Raw genomic sequence first — 18,673 nt, 5'->3', positions numbered from 1 at the left:
CCAGGCGCCCTGCCTCAGAGGCTTTAAATAGATGCCTGACACATTGAGGATGCCTCAGTGCCAAGCAGGGAAAGAGACCCAATAGCCCGCAGCTTGATCCCTCTTGTGTCACAGAAGGGGAAACTGAGGCTCTGGGATCCTGAGCTGCAGCCCAGGCCCTTACATCTAAGCTGATCCCTGAGCCCAGCCATCCTGAAGGATGCGGGGCGGTAAATCAAAACGGAGCAGGAGGAACCCTCCCACAATGGCATCTCCTGTAAGGGACTGTACCTCATCTCAGAAGGTAGCTCACCTCCAGCACTGGCTTGAGACGGGTCGCTAAGGGGAGCCCCTCTTGGGGATGCTTCACAGTTTGTCTAATTTGACCATCACCTTCCCCCCCTTCAGCTTTTATCAGCAGCCTGCCTGTAGTTTACGACTCAGTGCTTTAGGAACAGTGTTCCCGGAGCTGCTGAACAATGCCTCCAGCCAGTGCCTGTTTGGGGGTGGGGAGTTATCATTTTACTGATACCACATTTTTTAACTGAAGCCTCAGGCCTGGTGTATGTTATGTTTTTAAAAAGGTGGGGGAGGGGAGGACAAGATAATTTCCACATTGCTGGGGATGTAGCCTGCATTGCCTAAGAGGTCTTGTGGGTGGTGTTCCTTTTAACAAGCAGCGTATTATGTGCCTGGGGATGAGGGCACTGGGGCGGGAAAGGGAAGTCTCAGGGTGTTGCATAATAACACATTGGTACCTTGGGAATACTTCCGGATGTGTGGGCTTCTGAAAAGTGAATGGGAAATGCCACCATAAATCTGTCACCCACCCTCACACTGGTGTTACCAAACCCAGGGAAATCACTGGCCCTGCTAGTGACAAAAATAATAATAATAATAATAATAATAATAATAATAACAACAACAACAACACTAAAGAAGAAAAGAAAGTAAGGAAGAAGGACAGGAGGGAGGGAAGAAAGGAAGGAAGGGAGAAGGAAGTCATTCATTCAGATGGGGTGGGCAGTGTGGTAGAGAAGAAAAAGTGGAGGCTGCCTACTCAATCTGACATGGGGTCACACCTCTATGAGCCCTGGTACCTTGAGCAGGTTAAGAGATCATAATAGCTCTTAAATCTCTCATCTGGATATAAGAGTTCTCCCATTGGTTCACACTAAAGAAAGGTGCATGACCTAGGGCATACCACCTAGTGGGTGCCCATAAATGGTGGTTGTTGATAGTCCTCCCCTCCCCCCAAGCACACACTGAGAAAAGTCACAGTAACATGCATCCAACACATCCAACTTGCTAGGAATGGGGTTAAACTTCACAGTATCTTATGACAACAATTTGCAGTCAGGATTCTAAGTGACAATCAACAGAAACCAACGTTGGCTAACTTAGCAAAACAGGCAAACTGGAGAGCCAGGCTTGCATGCTCTGAAGCCCAATTCTAAGCTCAAGATTAGGTCCCAGGACTGGCCTTGTGAAAACATCAGAACAGAGTCACTGTGGTGCTAATGCTATGTGCTGTCACTGGTACTTTGGAAACACACGAGTTATAGCCATCCTTATCAAAATGGCTTCTGTGATGTCCCCATGTCTTACTACCACTAGCTTCTGATTCAATGTCTTACATTGGTGTGTCTGACCAAGGGAAAGTGTAGGGCTTGTGCCCACCCTCAAGCTATAAAGGGGACTGGGGGAAAGAGACTTTGGGATTTTCAACTTTTATAGAGGGCCCTGGCTCTGCCTCATTATTATTATATCAAGGAGAGTTATTTCCTAAGTCTAAGGGGATCCAGATAACAAGTATCCCAAATTATTGATAAATATCTTCCACAGTGGAGTCCCATGACTTTTACCATTTTCTAGATGAGAACACTGATGTTTAGCTAAGGTCCCATGTCTAAGCCATGGTATGAGAGCCCAAGTGAGTCTCACTCAGGCCTGTTTGTTTGGCCACTGCCTTGACCAATATAATGATGAAACCAGTCCACCTCAGCAAAGCCTCCCACACTGCACTGCCATTTCTCTGACTCACATAAGTTGGATCTGGTGAGAGCCAAAGATTCACTGTCTATTCTTCAGCTATTCTTAAGGGAAGATGTTTTTCTAGACTCAAAGGCATGGAGCTTCTCTTTGGAATGAAGTTCTTGGGAGTTGGGATCTCTGGATACACTCCCTAATTCCTGGAATGTCCTGTGTCTCATTGAGTCTCTATGATGGAATTCTAATGGGTGAGGGTGAGGGTGTAGGTGAGGTCCCTCCTCTAACACAAACCATACTGAATATACCAGGTAACTAAGAGTCACCATTCACACCACTGACAATTTTGTATTCCAGTTCGTTAATTCACTATAGGAACTATTCTACAGCAGTGTGTTCCTCATTTACCCTGAAAACCCTACAAGACCAAGAGCTACTTTTTTTTTTTTTTTTTCAGGTAGCTCACCATAGTCTGGGATCAGACTCTCTGGGGTTGAGTCCTGATTCTACCATTGAACTGTATATCCTTAGTTCACCTCTGCATGCTTGGGCTTTCTCTTTCGTAAAAGCAAAACCAAAAGGATTGTTATGAAAATAAGGGTTTGAAATGTGCTTGGTATATAATAGATGTTCATTAAAGATCATCATCACCAGCACAAGACTCAGAACCTAGTAGACACCAACAGCACATCAACCTTTATCTATGAGGGTCCAAGTCTCACCTTCTTGGTACCTCCCTCACCCTCATCTCTTTCCTCTTAAACATCCCAGTTAACATAGTGTGAAAATCAGTGATCTAGTCCAAAACAGTCATTCTGGCTAATGTATAGGTGGGAAAGTTGGGCCCGAGGGGTTAGGCACCCAAAGACTGGACTCACTGTCCAGTGCTATTTCTAAGAGTCTCCCAGACCCCACCCGTCGACTTAAAATTCAGTTCTTTTTCTTAGATACGGCAAACCATGGCCTGGTTTTCACCTCCTCTCTGCACCAGGCTCCAATAACCAAGAGTATCAAAGACCTCAAATCCATGAGCCAGGGGTCAGCAAAGGTCTGTAAAAGGCCAGACGAGTAAATATTGTAGGCTTTTTGGGCCATAGGATATCTGCTGCAACTGCTCAATAATTTGTAGCCGGAAAGTAGCCATAGACAATACGTAATGAGCATGCCGTGTTCCAGTAAGACTTTACTTACAAATATAGGCAGTAGGCCAGTTTTGGCCCATGGACTGTAGCTCGCAGACCCCTTCCATGGACGATGCACTTCTACCTGAAGGAGGCTTTCTTGTTTTTGTTTATTGCCACACAGTGCTGAAACAACCTACAACGTGGGTGTCAGGGCCACCCAAGCATCTCTTTTAGGATACCATATCTAACCCTCACACCACATCCTGCCTTCCTTCCAGAAGCATTTAAGCTACATGCCACCTTTGTGCGAGTAACATAGGAAGATATTTCCCAGCATGACTGGAGAGTGATGCTGGGTGTTGCAAAGATAGCGACAAAGGCAAATAGCTCATAGGGATGGGAAATAGTCACACACCTTGGAAATCACACAAGTCATGGGCAGGTAAGGCCCTTAGAGACCACCTATCTCAATCCTTTCAAGTTTACAGGAGATAAACTGAGGCCCAGACTAGAGAAGCAACTTGGCCAGTGTTAGGCAGCAAATTCTCAGCACAGTGAGGACTTTGGGTTTTCTTAATTTTCAGTCCAGGCTCCTTCCACCATACCACTATGCTAACATCACGTTTTTACCATGGACCATACCCAGATCGACAGAAAACAACCTTCTGTCATTTAGAAACCCAAGGTCCTGCCTGGAAATTCTCCTCCCGTTTTTCCTTCCTCCATGTCTTCCTTGGCTTCCATCCACGGCAAGCTGTGGGACACCTCTTACTGTGTTGCTGAGCCCCTACCTGGTGCCAGGGAGATAGCAGGTGCTCAATCAATGTGTGCTGAGAATGGAATAAGGGTGAACGATATATGGTGAAGAGCTCACAGTGCTCACAATCTCTAGGGAGAAGTCAGGTCTAAATGCGTCGCTGTAATGCACTGCAAATGTGAGGACCCGATGACATTTCCTTCCCTTTAGTCTTCCTAGAAAATTGCCTTTCAGTGAGAAATCTTCCCACCAATGTTTTCATCCCCTCAGTAGCTGCCCCTTCCCGCTTCAGATAGAGCACCTCTGTCTTTTGTACTTGCAAATGAATTGTGATTAGTTTTCACCTCCAGCCCAGGGGATTAGCCGGGGGACCTTTGATCTTCAGGTATCGATTTGCATCTTAAAGGAAGTATGATCTCATCTGAGCCAGCTCAAAATTCCATCCCTGCCCCCCAACCCCTGACTGTTTACCAGCCCCAGGCTGGCCGGGGCCTCCCAAGTGGGGCTGTAACAACAAGAACAGCCAGACTCCTAGAGAAGCCAGAGGAAAACAAATTTCCCATCTGACTCAGTGAAGGTGGGAAAAGGACTTTTGCTTTCTAAACACAGGCTGGTCTGCTATTCCTCGAGGTTCTGAGTGTGCAGAGGGGACTGCAGTGGTTCCTGGATCTTGGCTGGGGGTTGTGCAGCAAACTAAGCTGAGCATGTGCTTAAGAATCAGGCAGAATCAGGTTCAAGCCTGTCTGCTCTGTCTGCTCTGTCTTCTATCACTTCTAACTCGTGTGACGCTGGACAAGTTTTATCATTTCTCTGGCTTTTGATTTTTCTCATCTCTAACATGAGAATAAAAAGCCTTAATAAAAATCTGTACTCATAACCATCCTGGAGAGCTGGCATGAAGAAGGGCTATGATGAATGGAAGGTGAAGCTAGACTGAAAAAGAGTTACCAGCAGCCATTGCTGTCATCCAGTGGGAACATGAGCTCCATGAGGGCAGGTGCAAGTGCCCATTTTTGTTTGCTTCCCATTGCTGTATTCCCCAGTGTCTAAAACAAGGTCTGGCCTACAGGAGGCATTCAGCAAATATTTGTAATACGAAGGAGTAAATCACCATTAGTCATAAGTACTGCTGTTATTGAAGTGGCTATTCTGCACGGTCCCCTTCTCCAGCTAAGCCCAAAGAAATGACGAAGACTTACCAATGCAATTGAAGGAGTCCTCCTTTCGGCAGAAAAGGGAGCAGCCATCCCCATTGAGCTTATTCATATCATCACATTCTTCACCTTGGCTTCTGCAGACCAGGTACAGAAGAGAAATCTGTCAGAGCTGCTTCAGAACCGCAGCTGGGCCTGGAGGAGCCCCTCCCAGGCCATGAACATCCCAAGAGGCCTCAGGCCAAATCCCTTGCCCTGTCTGAGTCTCCATTTCTCCATCTTCAAAATGAGACGTGTAAAGATATAAATTGGTAAGATCCTACTATATTGGCCTAACTTTGGACTTCCCATGACAAAGCAGAGCTCCTGCCTCAAACTCATTCTCTGAGATCTTGTTATTTAAGTCAGATGGGAGAAAGAAATGGATGAATGGATGAATGAATAAATGAACAGAACTTGCTCCTCTGTGTCTGGAAGATCTTGCTGCCATTTTGAAATGGTGGATTTGAAGGAAATTTCTGAGCTTCTGAAATATCAGCGCTGTTCTTCACTATGACTTAACTTACCCCCCCCCCCACATTCCTCACCCAATGAACTTAAAAATAAATATTTTTTTTTTCCCAGTCACATGCTTGAGTCTGGTCTTCCTTTCACCAGGAAGTATTGCTCTCTCCATTGGGTATGTCGTTTCATGGCATCAGGAACTCCAAGGGCCTTGAAACTATACTACTGGGAAACAGAAGTGCCTTCTCTTGTTTTTTTTTGGTGTTTTGTGGGGTTTTCTGGAATACTTTCTATCACCTAAGAGTGATTCTGCAGAGGTTGGGATGAACAGAAAATGAGCAATGCTTTCTGAATTGGAAGGAAGAGTAAGAGCTGAAGGACTGAATGGATTGCCACTACCTGGAAAATCCCCATCCATCGAGAAACAGAAAACTTGGTGTTAGATCCCCTTGTTCCAAACCGGCCACGTGATCACAGATAAGCCACCTAATCTCTACTTGACCATTTAAATCAATTAAGACAACAAAAAAAGTTAAAATTCCATTCCGCAGTCGCCATAGCCACGTTTCAAGTCCTCGAGAGCTGTACCTAGTACGTAGCTAGTGGCTCCTGGACTGGACAGCACAGAATATGTTTCCATCACTGCAGAAAAATCCACTGGACAGTGCTCTTCCAGATGCTGGGTCTCTGTTTTCCCACAGGTTCAAATGGAGATCATTAGACTTGCTCCTTAGAGCCAGCACAAGGACAGAATGTAACTTAACATGGTTGGCATGGTGCGTGACATACAGTAGATGCTTGGGGAATCACGGATCCCATTCCCTCTTAGTCCTGGGAGGTCTCTGCAGAGTGTGTGGCAGCTGTCCCTCCTTCCCCAGAGACCAGCTGGGACCTGTCACAGCATGGGAGAGGCCTCAGACTTTTCCTTTCACCCGGGCAATTAACACTGGGAAATGTTTGTTGCTTTTAGGAGGTGTTGGAGTAGCAGGATGGTGCCTTGCAATCAATCCTTAGGACGGCTGGGCCATCGCACTAATCACTGAGGAGGTACTCAAGTTCTCCCCTGTCTGCAAACCTAGGAGTCAAGGAGAAGGGAATTCCGTATTCCAAGCTGGGCCCATATTCCCAATCACTGCCAGTGAATCCCTTGTGTTTCTTAGCTATCTCATGGGTTATCTAGGGAGAGGTTTTTTTTTTTTTTTTTTTTTTGAACCTGGGCTGGTTTCCCAAAGCCACAAAGAACACATCTAACCCGCCTTCCCTCACCACCCAAACAGTATGTTCTCTTGGTTTAAGCAAAACATTAGTGTTACCACAAATATCTTCTAGGCATGATAGATCTATCATTAGATAGAGTTTCTGAGAAACCTCCTTTGACCTCCCAAGCTGGAGTGGATGGCGGTCTTCTCTGTGTCCAAAGCCACCAGGCTCCATCTATGATAGCACTTGTCAAACTGACCACCTCTGCCCATTTACCTGACAGCCCCCTACATTGGGCTTTCAGATGTCAAAGGAAGCGACAGCCTTTGTCATCCTAGCCCCGCAATGCCAGGCACAGTGCCTGGGGTACAACAGAGAGCATGTAGCTACTCCTTTACTTGTTAGTTTTGTAGGGTTGCTGGTCACAAGGTGAGGCAATGGTGAATCCCAATGAGAACATGGGCTCTGGGTTCACATCTAGGTTCTGCTCTTTCTCGGGTATGTCAGGTTGAGAAAGTCACTAGAGTCTTTGTACATGAGTTATCTCTTTTGTAAAGTATGGTAATAGAACCTATTTTATATGGATGCTGTTCATGTGGTTTCATATGGAGATAATAGGGTAGCACGATGCTCGTGCATAGCGGAGGCTCAAAAAATATTTGTGAGTATTATCATTATATTCATCCAATGCTTTCATCCATTAGGGGCCTCGTGAAGTGTTTAGTCTATCTGAATAACTTTGCAAATTCCCTTAAATATATATAGTAAATTCACATGTATCATCCCATGAAAAATCCAATTAGCTAAGATGATATTCCTCCTTTTCCTCAAAGTTTTTATTTGTTTGTTTTTGTCTAGGGAACCATCCATCAACTGCATTTGGTTTTCCCCAAAGCATGTCAACAAATATTTGGTACCTGTAGGTAACTTAGAAAATATTTGATGTCTGTGTAGGATACCAATTCTAGGTAAAAGTACTAAAAAAACTTTATTAAAAATACTACTTATATTAATAATTATAGTAATAATAATAATAATAATAGTTTTAGATCAGCAAGAAGAATGATATTGTTCGCAGTATTTTACCAATACATCTCTATCTGGCTCCAAAATGAACAGACTGAGTTATAGGTCAGCTTCTACATCTGGTGAGTTTCTTTTTTTATTCTTTGTGCTAAATTAGAAAATCCCAAATCACAATTATGGGTTGTCAGCAATGACCGCAAGTGTTTCCTGGATATTCTGGATGCACAGCTCAGTCTTAGACCCACAATGATGGGGCACTTTCCCTGGAGACTGCCTTGTTCAGTCGCTCAGTACTCCATCAGAACAGCTGTGTCAAGAGCCAGAAGTTGACGTCTTAATGTGGGAGAGAACAGTGAAAGGCTTCCCTTTCCCCAGTTGCATTACATTAAGCACTGGAAACTGTATCTTCACGTTTAGTTGTTGCATTTGGGTGGGATTTTAAGTGCACAGGACAACACATCAGGAGTTTCATTCTCTGACCAGCGAAGAGCTTTATCTTCTATGCTTCGTGAGTCAAATTCTTGGCCATCAGGTGATTTGTACCATAATTCAACACTTAAAAATCCTTATATTATCTCCTTAATATTAAAACCTTGATAATTCATGCTTCGTAATTATAGCTGCAGGACATTTAAGACATGGATATCATTGTCATTTCGGCAATTCACTTGAAATTGTGCAAATAATCATTACTGGCCTTGCCAGTGTCTATATTAAAAGAAAGCATCATTTTTTCATTCCCAAAACTGGAATTAGTACCTTTCTTGTCATAGCCCGTATACTTCAGTCTGTGGGGGTGGTTGAAACTTGGACATTCTTTCTGCACAGCACGTTGAAAAGATGTAACATGCTGGCCGTCATCTGATCATATATGCAACATTCAATATTTCCTTCAATGGAAGTCATGACTAGAAAGCAAACTGCTGGCCAGTAACTGATGTCTGTGTGGACGGGTATTCATGTGCAAATGCTGTACTTGCACAACTGTGTTATCCTTGCTAGCCTGGCCGGTCCTTTCATCCCAAAGCAGGTTTCCAATTTACATTACATGCCACACGATCATCGGTACCAAATTAAATTGCTCTTCCCCTCCAGCACCAGAGTCAACGATGAACTGAAAGAAGGAGTCATCTAGCACTTTTCTTTCATATATGTACCACACCTATGATTCATGGTCTGCATATCAGCGGTTTCATCCAACTGTGAAACAAATTCTCTTTACGGCGCCCCTCCCCCTACAGAAACAGTCACTGCAATTCCACATTGCACAGATATTATGTGACACCCAACAGCGCCATTTAATGATGGGATTTCGCCAATAGCTTGTTTGTCCTCTCCATGTGTGACGTTTATCATTAAACCTGCCGACAATTTTAAAAGTCTCTTAGCATTAGTACAACTTGCAACCACGTTAGCAGTAAGGAACACAAAGTTAGCAATAAGAAACTTAACTGCGAATGACTTCTGGTCCCTTTTTCACCTCTAGGGAAAAAACTATTCGATGTTGTGCCAGAAAACATTTTTGTGCTAATTTTGGAGGAAAAAACTCTTAAGAGGAGGTTTATTTTATTTTTTTTCGAAAAAAATTTTAAACAATGCAAGACTCTTGATGGTTTCTTGCCCCTATTTCACAGTTGTGCAATACCTCACCCTGTGGACAAGGGGATAAATGGACTGATGACCCAACAAAATCCATGGTGAAGACATGCAGCTTTCTATTTTCTACTCACACTTTTCCTTTTTGGCTGCTCATGTGGAGTCTTTACACTTTCTGATTCCTTTGCCCCCTGCACTTATTTATGTTCATGTTCAATATTCACCCTGGAGTGCTGTTTACTACATGTGGTTTCAGCATTATAGCAAGTTAGGATATTTTGTTATTTTGATGAGCCTATGATCCATTTTGTAAATTGTTACTATAACATGCTACAACAGAAATAACAAATAAATACACAGTTTTTAACAACTTTAAACAGTAGCCAGCAAAGAATATAAAAGTGTTTTGACCTGGATGCACAGAGCGTCCTGTTAGCTGAATGTGGGCTGGGATGGAAAAGACAAACAGAACCCTTAGAGTCAACATAAAACAACCGTAAGTAAGAGCATACTGTAGTAAGTACATGACAGTAGCCCTGTCAGAATCATATTCTATATTACATACGCGAGAAATAGATGTGTTCCAAGAAGAATCACTGCTTTTCTTTTGAGGCCAGGAAGCTACTTGCAGACAAACAGACAGACTGCTGGGCATTGCTGGGAACTCACAGCTCACACATCGAAGAGTATCTCATAAGCTCTTCTACGTAGCACCCTGACCATCTCGCCGCCTGGTTAACATCACTCCCTCCCCTTTCATTAATGAGATCTACTTACTTCTGGATAATGCCGTCGCCACAATACCCACTCCCGTGGATGTATACAGCAGCAGGTGATGGCTCACTCTCTTCACTTCCCGAAATGGTGATGACCCAGTATTTGTACACACTGCCAAGAATGAGATCCCTGGAAAACAAAGAAGACTGTTAATGAAGATGATCAGCTACACAGACACAATTCTGGGGGCAGACAAAATTGATCCCCTTGAGGATATTCTATCAGTCCTGCTTACTTTTGAAAGCACACATACATTAAGTCATCCAATAATTTTTATCATCTGCTATGGTTAAGACACTCGCCTACGCATGACAGACCACACCAGAACGAACAGCAATAATAACTAGCATCAACTGACACATGACTGTGAATATTCCTAGATACTTTTTGATCTTTGATTTAACCTTCACAATAACCCTGGTGGATAAGAGTCGGATGGTATGTGGCCCAAAATGAGGGTGTCTGGGAGAGAAACTAAATGGGATAAGCAGACAGAGTGGGGAAAGTATCATGCCAGATTCTGTGGGCACAGTCTGCTCTTTCCCCCTCATTTTAGGCACTCAACAAAACCCCATTACGTGTCAGTAAGCCCCTTCCTTATACTGCACATCCACTGGTCGTCCTTCTCCCCACCTCCTGCTCCTCTCCATGTGTCTCACTCTAGACTAAAGGAGCAACCATAGCAGCATCCACTAACTGACTGTCAGGCTTGGGGCTACACACGTTCTGTGTATTTTCTCATTTGAGATCAAAACAACCCTACGTGTGTACGAGTATTTTCATGTTTATTTTACAGATGATAAATCTGAGGCATAGAGAGGTTAATCAACTTGCTTACAGTCATATGCTACTAAATAATATCCTGCATTCTGCCTCCATAATCCCTAGGTTAGGCCTGTTTTAATAATCTCATCCCTTGCAATGGGGATTCTGTCCTGAAATTGCAATTCCAGGCACTGGTGCCTGCCAGATTCTCAGTTTGCCTAGCCTGCATCTCCCTTCGGCTCTTCAGACCTCCCAGGGCAGTGCCGACTTCCTCACACTCAACCTTATTACCAGATTTCCACCCTCCCCTTCATTAGCCCGTCTCAGCTCCCTGCTTGAATTCATCCTGCCACCAAACCTGGCTACTGGCAATTATCCTCCAAGGCAAAGATACATTTATGTCAATTCCACGTGACAAAATCACCACCCCCATTTCCTTGTTGACCATTTTCAAAGGGCAATGTTATTCCTCTTTTTATCTCCCCCCACCCTCGGATTAATTATTTACTTTTTAAGAATAAAAAATGTCATGGGGAAAAAAAATCCCACAAAATGATAATGAAGAGAATTCCTATCAGATTCCAGAGTTGGGGGGTGGGATTTCATAAACAAAAGGATGATGTCAAAAAATCTCAAGTTCTCCTGCCCATCTGTTGTTTCAGCTGCTGTTAGGGCTGGGGCTGTTTGGATAAGGCCAATAAGATAACAGGTGCAGAGGCAATGGACAGACAGTGTCTCCCAAATCTCAACACAACGATGAGCATGAGTTTATGAGCACTGGAGGACTCTGGTGAGGAATATAGCCTTCCTGAGAATGTTGGACTTGTTACCCAAAAGAGACTTTGTTTTGGCAGTGCTACAGCAAAAAGCACTATTGAGGGTAGACTAGAAGTCCCTGGGGATTCCATTAGCGTCCTGTTAATGAAAGCTAGGTGGTAAAATGCATACAAATCTTGAGCTATTACATGTACGAATATATGAATTAACTGTTGCCTTGTAAACTTCTGGAATGCTGATTTGGTGAAACAGGCTTTCTTTTTTTCTTTTTAAAAAAAGCTTTTTAGGTATTTCAGCCACCTCTAGATCAACAAATGTACACTTTTTCTGGTGGTACTTCTAAAACTGAGTATCGTGATGTCGGGGAGAGTGGCTTTCCTTGGGGGAAGGGGAGAGCGGGGTCTTCCCAGGTGATACATGGAGACACAAGATAAGGAAGCCATGCATTCTACTGTATATTCACCTTCCTCTAAAATATGGAGGCATGTTTTCTATTAAACAAATGTGGCCGTGTTATGAAATAAAAAAAGAAATTTTCTTCAGGCTACATCTCAGGCCACCGGGGGCATATGGTCACTGTCTGAACTAGATGGAACTCTTCTGTGGAAAGCAGGAGGGTGTGAGAAGTACATCTCTACGTTGTGTTTTTCCTTGTAGTGTGTGTCACAAATGACTTATGGCTGGTAATATTTAAGGTACTCTGCTAATATTTATGAATGTTTTCCGCCTCCCCCCTACGTTGCCCTCCTTGCTCCCCTATTCCTCCTCCTCCTTCTCAATAAACACAAGTCTGAGGCAAGCAAACACGTGTCTCTATCCTGGCTTCGTCTCTTACGAGCTCAGAAGTCACAGGCAGGTTGCTTCACTGCCCTGAGCCTGTTCTAAATGAGTCATAAACCTGACCTCATGGCATTTTCTTACAGGTTGAATGTGAAAACATATATAAAGCACATATGTGCCCAGCCTCTGATGGTTAACAAATTTTAACCCATCACTATTAATGCTTAAGTATCAATATTCTCATTCACTGGAGTTATGCTATGCTCTCTTCAGTAGAAGGGATGGAGTGACAGCTACATGTAACCTTGGTTAGGTAAACCCACAAATTGCACGTGCCACAGCTTAGTGGAAAGTCTCTTTTCTGCCACATCATGTAGCTACAACACCCTCAGTGCCTGCAGCTTGCTCTCCCTCCACGTGGCTATTCCAACTTCTGAAAATTCTGGATTCCAGAAGGTTTGTCTTACCCCGGGGCAAAATCTGTCTCCCGATAACTTCCGCTCACACCTCCTTCTTACCCACTAGCATCACACAGAACACATCTGATTGGTAGGGAGACCTTGATAAGCCTCCTTCTTCCAACTGTGTGTGCACAGCCCATGTATCATTACCTCCCAGAAGCCTGACAGCAGCTCTTGGAAGGAGGGGTTGTTATCCCAAGTTTCCAGATAGAAAAAGAGAAGCCCAAGTCACTACTTTGGTGAAAAGGCAGGGAAAGGAGAGCAGTGCTGCTGCTATTAAAAGATTATGTTTTTCCCACTGAAGAATCCTTGTGATAAAACTACATTTCCTCCATGTTGAAGTCAAAATTAATGCTAACTGAGGGCCCTTTTCTCAAGAATCTAGGTAGAAAAGAATTCTTTATTTTTTTTTAACGTCTATTTATTATTGAGAGACAGAGAGAGACAGAGCACGGGCATAGGAGGGGCAGAGAGAGGGGGAGACACAGAATCTGAAGCAGGCTCCAGCCTCTGAGCTGTCAGCACAGAGCCCGATGCGGGGCTTGCACGGACCATGAGATCATGACATGAGCCGAAGTTGGATGCTTAACCAACTGAGCCACCCAGGCGCCCCTGGGTAGAATAGAATTCTTTTTTTTAACGTTTTTATTATTTATTTTTGAGACAGAGAGAGACAGAGCGTGAGCAGGGGAGGGGCAGAGAGAGAGGGAGACACAGAATCCGAAGCAGGCTCCAGGCTCTGAGCTGTCAGCCCAGAGCCCAACGCGGGGCTCGAACTCACGGACCGCGAGATCGTGACCTGAGCTGAAGTCGGACGCTTAACCGACTGAGCCACGCAGGCGCCCCAGAATTCTTATGGAAGGACAAGCTAGTGACCTCTGAAGCCTTTGCTGGAGGTTAGGACCCCTTTCGCGCTTGGTCTAAAAGTGGGACATTGATGTCAAGTTGTTCCCTTTAGCTGCTCCTGATAGCACCTGGTCTTACCCTGTCACTTAAACTCCTTATCCTGGGCCTCCCACATCCATCAGACTCTAGCCTCTGTCCCTCTTCCCCAGCCCAGAAGCTTCCGAGTGATTCCTTCTGCATCCCTGCTGCGGCCAACATCTCAACCTTGATGGCTGAACCATTCTGTGGTATCTCCCTTTTCCAGAACTGCCAACACCATCAGAATATTCCGAGATCCAAAGCCACTCTCCGGTTCAAAATCTCATTTAGAGCATGAGGGGCATCACACCGCCAAGCCAAAACTCCCTATTTACTCTTTGCTTGGAACTAAAATGTTACCACTTCCTCTGAAACGTGATTAATTGCATCACTTCTGATTTATTTCACAGAATTCTCAGTGTCATTTACTTACTTTTTTTAAAAGCTAAACCTCATTAGCAGTTAATGGTCAATTCTTCAAATTGCAACTCAGATTAATTTCATCAGTCCAGCTAATAAATGTAAATTGCAGTCTTGAAATGGGATGAGATTGCTTGGCTACTTTTGAGGTGTTGTTTCATGCACCCTTTGTATGACTTCTTTTGAAAAAAAAATTAACATTTAGCCATCGTTCTTTCACAAACCTCTCAAATGACATATCAGCCTTCGGTTCGCCTTTCTGGCAATTATAAAAGAAAACAGTGGCATTTCTAATTGGTATGATATTTCAGTATCCTCCTCAGAAATGTCATATTGATGGTAATGTGGATCAGATCGGGAGCCCAATCTTTTAATTTTTATTCCATTTTTATTTTTTTTAAGATTTAATTTAAAAAAATTTTTTTCATGTTTATTTATTATTGAGAGAGCAGGGCAGAGAATGAGCATGGGAGGGGCAGAGAGAGGAGGAGTCACAGAATCTGAAGCAGGCTCCAGGCTCTGAGCTGTCAGTACAGAGCCCAACACGGGGCTCGAACTCACCAAGTGCGAGATCATGACCTGAGCTGAAGTCGGACGCCCAACTGGCTTAGCCACCCAGGCGCCCCTTTAAAGATTTTATTTTTAAGTGATCTCTACATTCAACATGGGGCTCAAAACTGTAAGTTCAAGGTCAAGAGTCACATGTTCTACCAAATGAGCCGGTCAAGTACCTTGAGGTCCCAATCTTAGAGTAGAATTTAGTTATAGACTATTGCCATATAGTCTATAGACTATTGCCATATAGTCTATAGACTATTGCCAGATTATGAAATCATGATCTTGAAAATATTAATATGGACATAAATATCCATAAGGAGGCTAAGCACCATCTGACCTAGCTTTTGGCAAAAATGTGTACTTCTTAAAGTGTTGATGTGTAGTTTATATCACACGTGACTGGTCCATGAAAACCCATCTGAAATCTACAGGCACGTCACTTCACTTCTTCAGGCCTGTTTTTCTACCTTCTAATCAGGATATAGGACTCTTGCCCCATACCCACGCGAAAATGAAATGAGAAATAGAAAAGTGCATCAGCAGAAAAGAGGGACCGAGAGCCTCACTGCACTATGCACATATCCCATTTTGCTGCTCCCAGGAAAAGCTCTAAAGCCTCTTGATTACTCTTTATCGACCCCTATTGTTTCCATCTTATAGCATTCACTGATCACAGTCTGTCTCTCCAAACTGTGTCATGCTTCTTTGAAACTCCTTCCTCTGCAATAATAACAGCGACTGTCATTTCCGTTTGTTGCCTGTTTATCATATACTTCTCACTATGCTTAGTATTTTCTATGAATCATCTCATTTAATCCAAACGACCCATTTTCTTGAATAATTATTATTATCTCCCTTTTCAGTTGTTGAAAGTCGTATTTAGGAAGGTTGACCTACTGCCCACAGTGACATTGCTTTTGGGGCAGAGACTTGAGCCAGGTCTATCTAACTCCATCCCAAGACAGCACTTTCTGGAAGTGGAAGCTGTTATGAACAGAGAAAATACCGCAGAAAAGTTCAAAGACCTAGTTCTGAACCAAGTAGAGTCCACATACAAAGACCACTTTGAAAGTTGTAGGAGAACTACAAACATTCCCTTAAACACTACCACTACCACAAGCCATTTCCTGTCTCTGACCTGTCTCTGTCTCTTCATCTATGAAATGGAAATCTCGGGAGAAAGACGATCAACTTTGCAATGCATATTCCTAATTTAATGAGAAATGTAGTTTTGTATTTTTCTGTCATGAGCTTTTCCACCAGCTAGAAGCCACCTCAGCAGTTAGAACTGTGCACTGAGAATGGGTATAGTTCAAGATCTACCACCAGATTGTCTGAGCTGGATGACATGGTGGGGGGGCACCACCTAGGATGCATCTGGCTGAGGAAAAGCCCAAGTATTCCAGTTCTGCCCTGGGCCAAGGATCAGAGGGTAATACCCAAGCACTTTGCATACCGACTACCAGCCAAGAATGGGCAGAGAAGGAAAACACTTTCTGAGCCTGAGATGATGTACCAAGGAACTTTGTACATACGATTATTACTGTCTTAACGAGAAGAGATATCAGTTAGATAGAAAAGCATAGAGAACACTATAAAATAAAAGTCCTTAGGCTCACTACCCAGATTTGTCAAATTATAACACTTTGCCATATTCCCTTCATCTCTTATTTTTGTTGTAAAAAGAAATAAAATATACTATTTTGTGTATTTGCTTTCAACCCACCTGTGTGCTCCACCTGTATCCCATTTCTCTATCATGAATGTTTTCACACACATGCATTGTTTTGCATATTTTAAATTTCATAAGTGTTTTAATACCCCATTTATCAATATGAAGCTGACATTTTTTGTGCCTAGCATTATTTTTTGAAATCGTACACACTGATACATAAAATCAAACACATGGATACACGCAGCTCTAGCTCATTATTTTCATCGATGTAAATATTATATTGTATGAATATACCGCACTTCATTTGGCCATTCTTTTCTTGATGGACATCTAGGTGGTTTCTATTATTATTGCCACCATTAATCCTTTTTGTTTGCTATTTCCAATAATGTTACTTTAAACATTGTGTCCATTTTCCTTTGCACACAGAACAAAAGTTTTCTGAAAGAAATGTATCTAAAGTAGGATCTCTAGGATGAAGGTAATCGATTTCATCTTCAACTTTGTAGATACTGCCAAATTATTCTCCCAAATGGTTATACCAATTAAGTCTGTTGCCTACAACAGACTTCCAAATGCTCCAGGTCTGTGTCAGCACTTGATTCTGCCAAACATTTTTTGCCAATCTGATGGATATTAAAATATCATTTAATTACTGCTGCATTTTGCCTTTCCCTGATTACTAACAAGGCTGAGTATCATTTCATGTGTTTGTTGACCACATAGGTTTCCATCCATGTTACTTGCTTGTTCATCACTTTTGCCTGTTTTAATTGCGTTCTTTTTTTTTCTTTTTCTCTATTGTCATGTAAGTATATTTACGTACACTGCGTACTAATCCTTTACAATTAAAGGTACTGCAAATACTATTTCTAGGTCTGTGACTCCTCTTCCTTTTATTCTGTTTACGCTGCTTTGTTGAGTAGAATTTTTAAATCATCTCCTTCACGATTTGTCCTTTTTATATCTTGGTGCATAAATGTTTCTTTCTGCCAAGGTCATAGCATAGTCACCTCTATTTCTTTTGAATAGTTTTAAGGTTTTTATTTTCACATGTATGGCTTTAATCACGAACAATATAGTTTTTCAAGTGGTGTGTGGTAATGATTATTTTCCCCTCAAATACGGATGAGCCATTGGCCCAGCATTATATATGTAATAATCCTTTTGCTACTGAACTGCAATACCACACCTGCCATATATCATTCCATACTTAGATAAGTTTGTTTCTGGGTAATCTTGTTTCATTGACCTATTTTTTTCAATCTCCTTATCAATAGCACTTTGTCTTAATATCCAGAGTTTTATAAAAGTCTTGATTTATGCTACAAGTCCATCCTATACTTTGGTTTTCCCCTTCAAAAGACCCCTGAGATCTTCCACGTGAATTCAAAGTTTCATTTTTTAAAATGCCTGTTGGGATTTTGATTCCAATTTCATTGAATTTATAGACGTATTTGAGGAGGAAAGACATCTTTATGGTATTGTATCCTCCCATTTATACACACACTTCATCTTTTTATTTATATAGCTCTCCTTTTATGGTTTCAGTAAAGTTTTAAAGCTTTCTTCATAAAAATTGTGATGACATTTTATTAGGAATATATACCTAACTTTAAGCATTTCTAGATGTCAGCACTATAGTAAATGGTAGCTTTAATCTATGTATCTATCTACCTATCGATCCATCTACTCACACACATATACACGCATGTACCTGCATATCTGTATTTGTATTCTCATATTTGGAGACTAATGAAATAACTCAGTTTTACAAATTGATATTATATTTAGATGTCCTCACAGACTGTTTTGTTAGTTATGCCTACTGTATTTCAGTATATATCCTTTAGGAGATTAAGGATGTACCTTTTTTTTTTAAATTTTTTTTTTAACGTTTTTTTTTCATTTTTGAGACGGAGAGAGACAAAGCATGAACGGGGGAGGGTCAGAGAGAGGGAGACACAGAATCCGAAACAGGCTCCAGGCTCTGAGCTGTCAGCACAGAGCCCGACGCGGGGCCGGAACTCACGGACCGCGAGATCATGACCTGAACCGAAGTCGGCCGCTTAACTGACTGAGCCACCCAGGCGCCCCAAGGATGTACCTTTCTATTCCCAGATAACACTGTTTCATTTGCTTTGTCTTGTTTTGATCATAAAGGGGCCTGATTTTAACAAGAGACTTAAATTCTGCATCTAGTAAGA

At 42.6% G+C, this 18,673-nt stretch overlaps 1 protein-coding gene across 1 annotated transcript in view; it reads right to left on the bottom strand.

The window, feature by feature from the left end:
- PAPPA (pappalysin 1) overlaps positions 1-18,673 on the bottom strand; it is a 240,957-nt gene that overhangs the window by 121,830 nt on the left and 100,454 nt on the right. Inside the window, exons 8-9 of the mRNA XM_042964314.1 lie at positions 10,107-10,235; positions 5,049-5,140 (exon numbers count right to left, since the gene is read on the bottom strand). Of these exons, the coding sequence (XP_042820248.1) occupies positions 5,049-5,140; positions 10,107-10,235 (221 nt within the window). The remainder of the gene's footprint in view (positions 1-5,048; positions 5,141-10,106; positions 10,236-18,673) is intronic.

Source organism: Panthera tigris, chromosome D4, assembly GCF_018350195.1.
Source record: "Panthera tigris isolate Pti1 chromosome D4, P.tigris_Pti1_mat1.1, whole genome shotgun sequence".
In the NCBI taxonomy this organism is placed as follows: Eukaryota; Metazoa; Chordata; class Mammalia; order Carnivora; family Felidae; genus Panthera; species Panthera tigris.
This window is presented reverse-complemented; position numbering and strand designations above follow the sequence as displayed.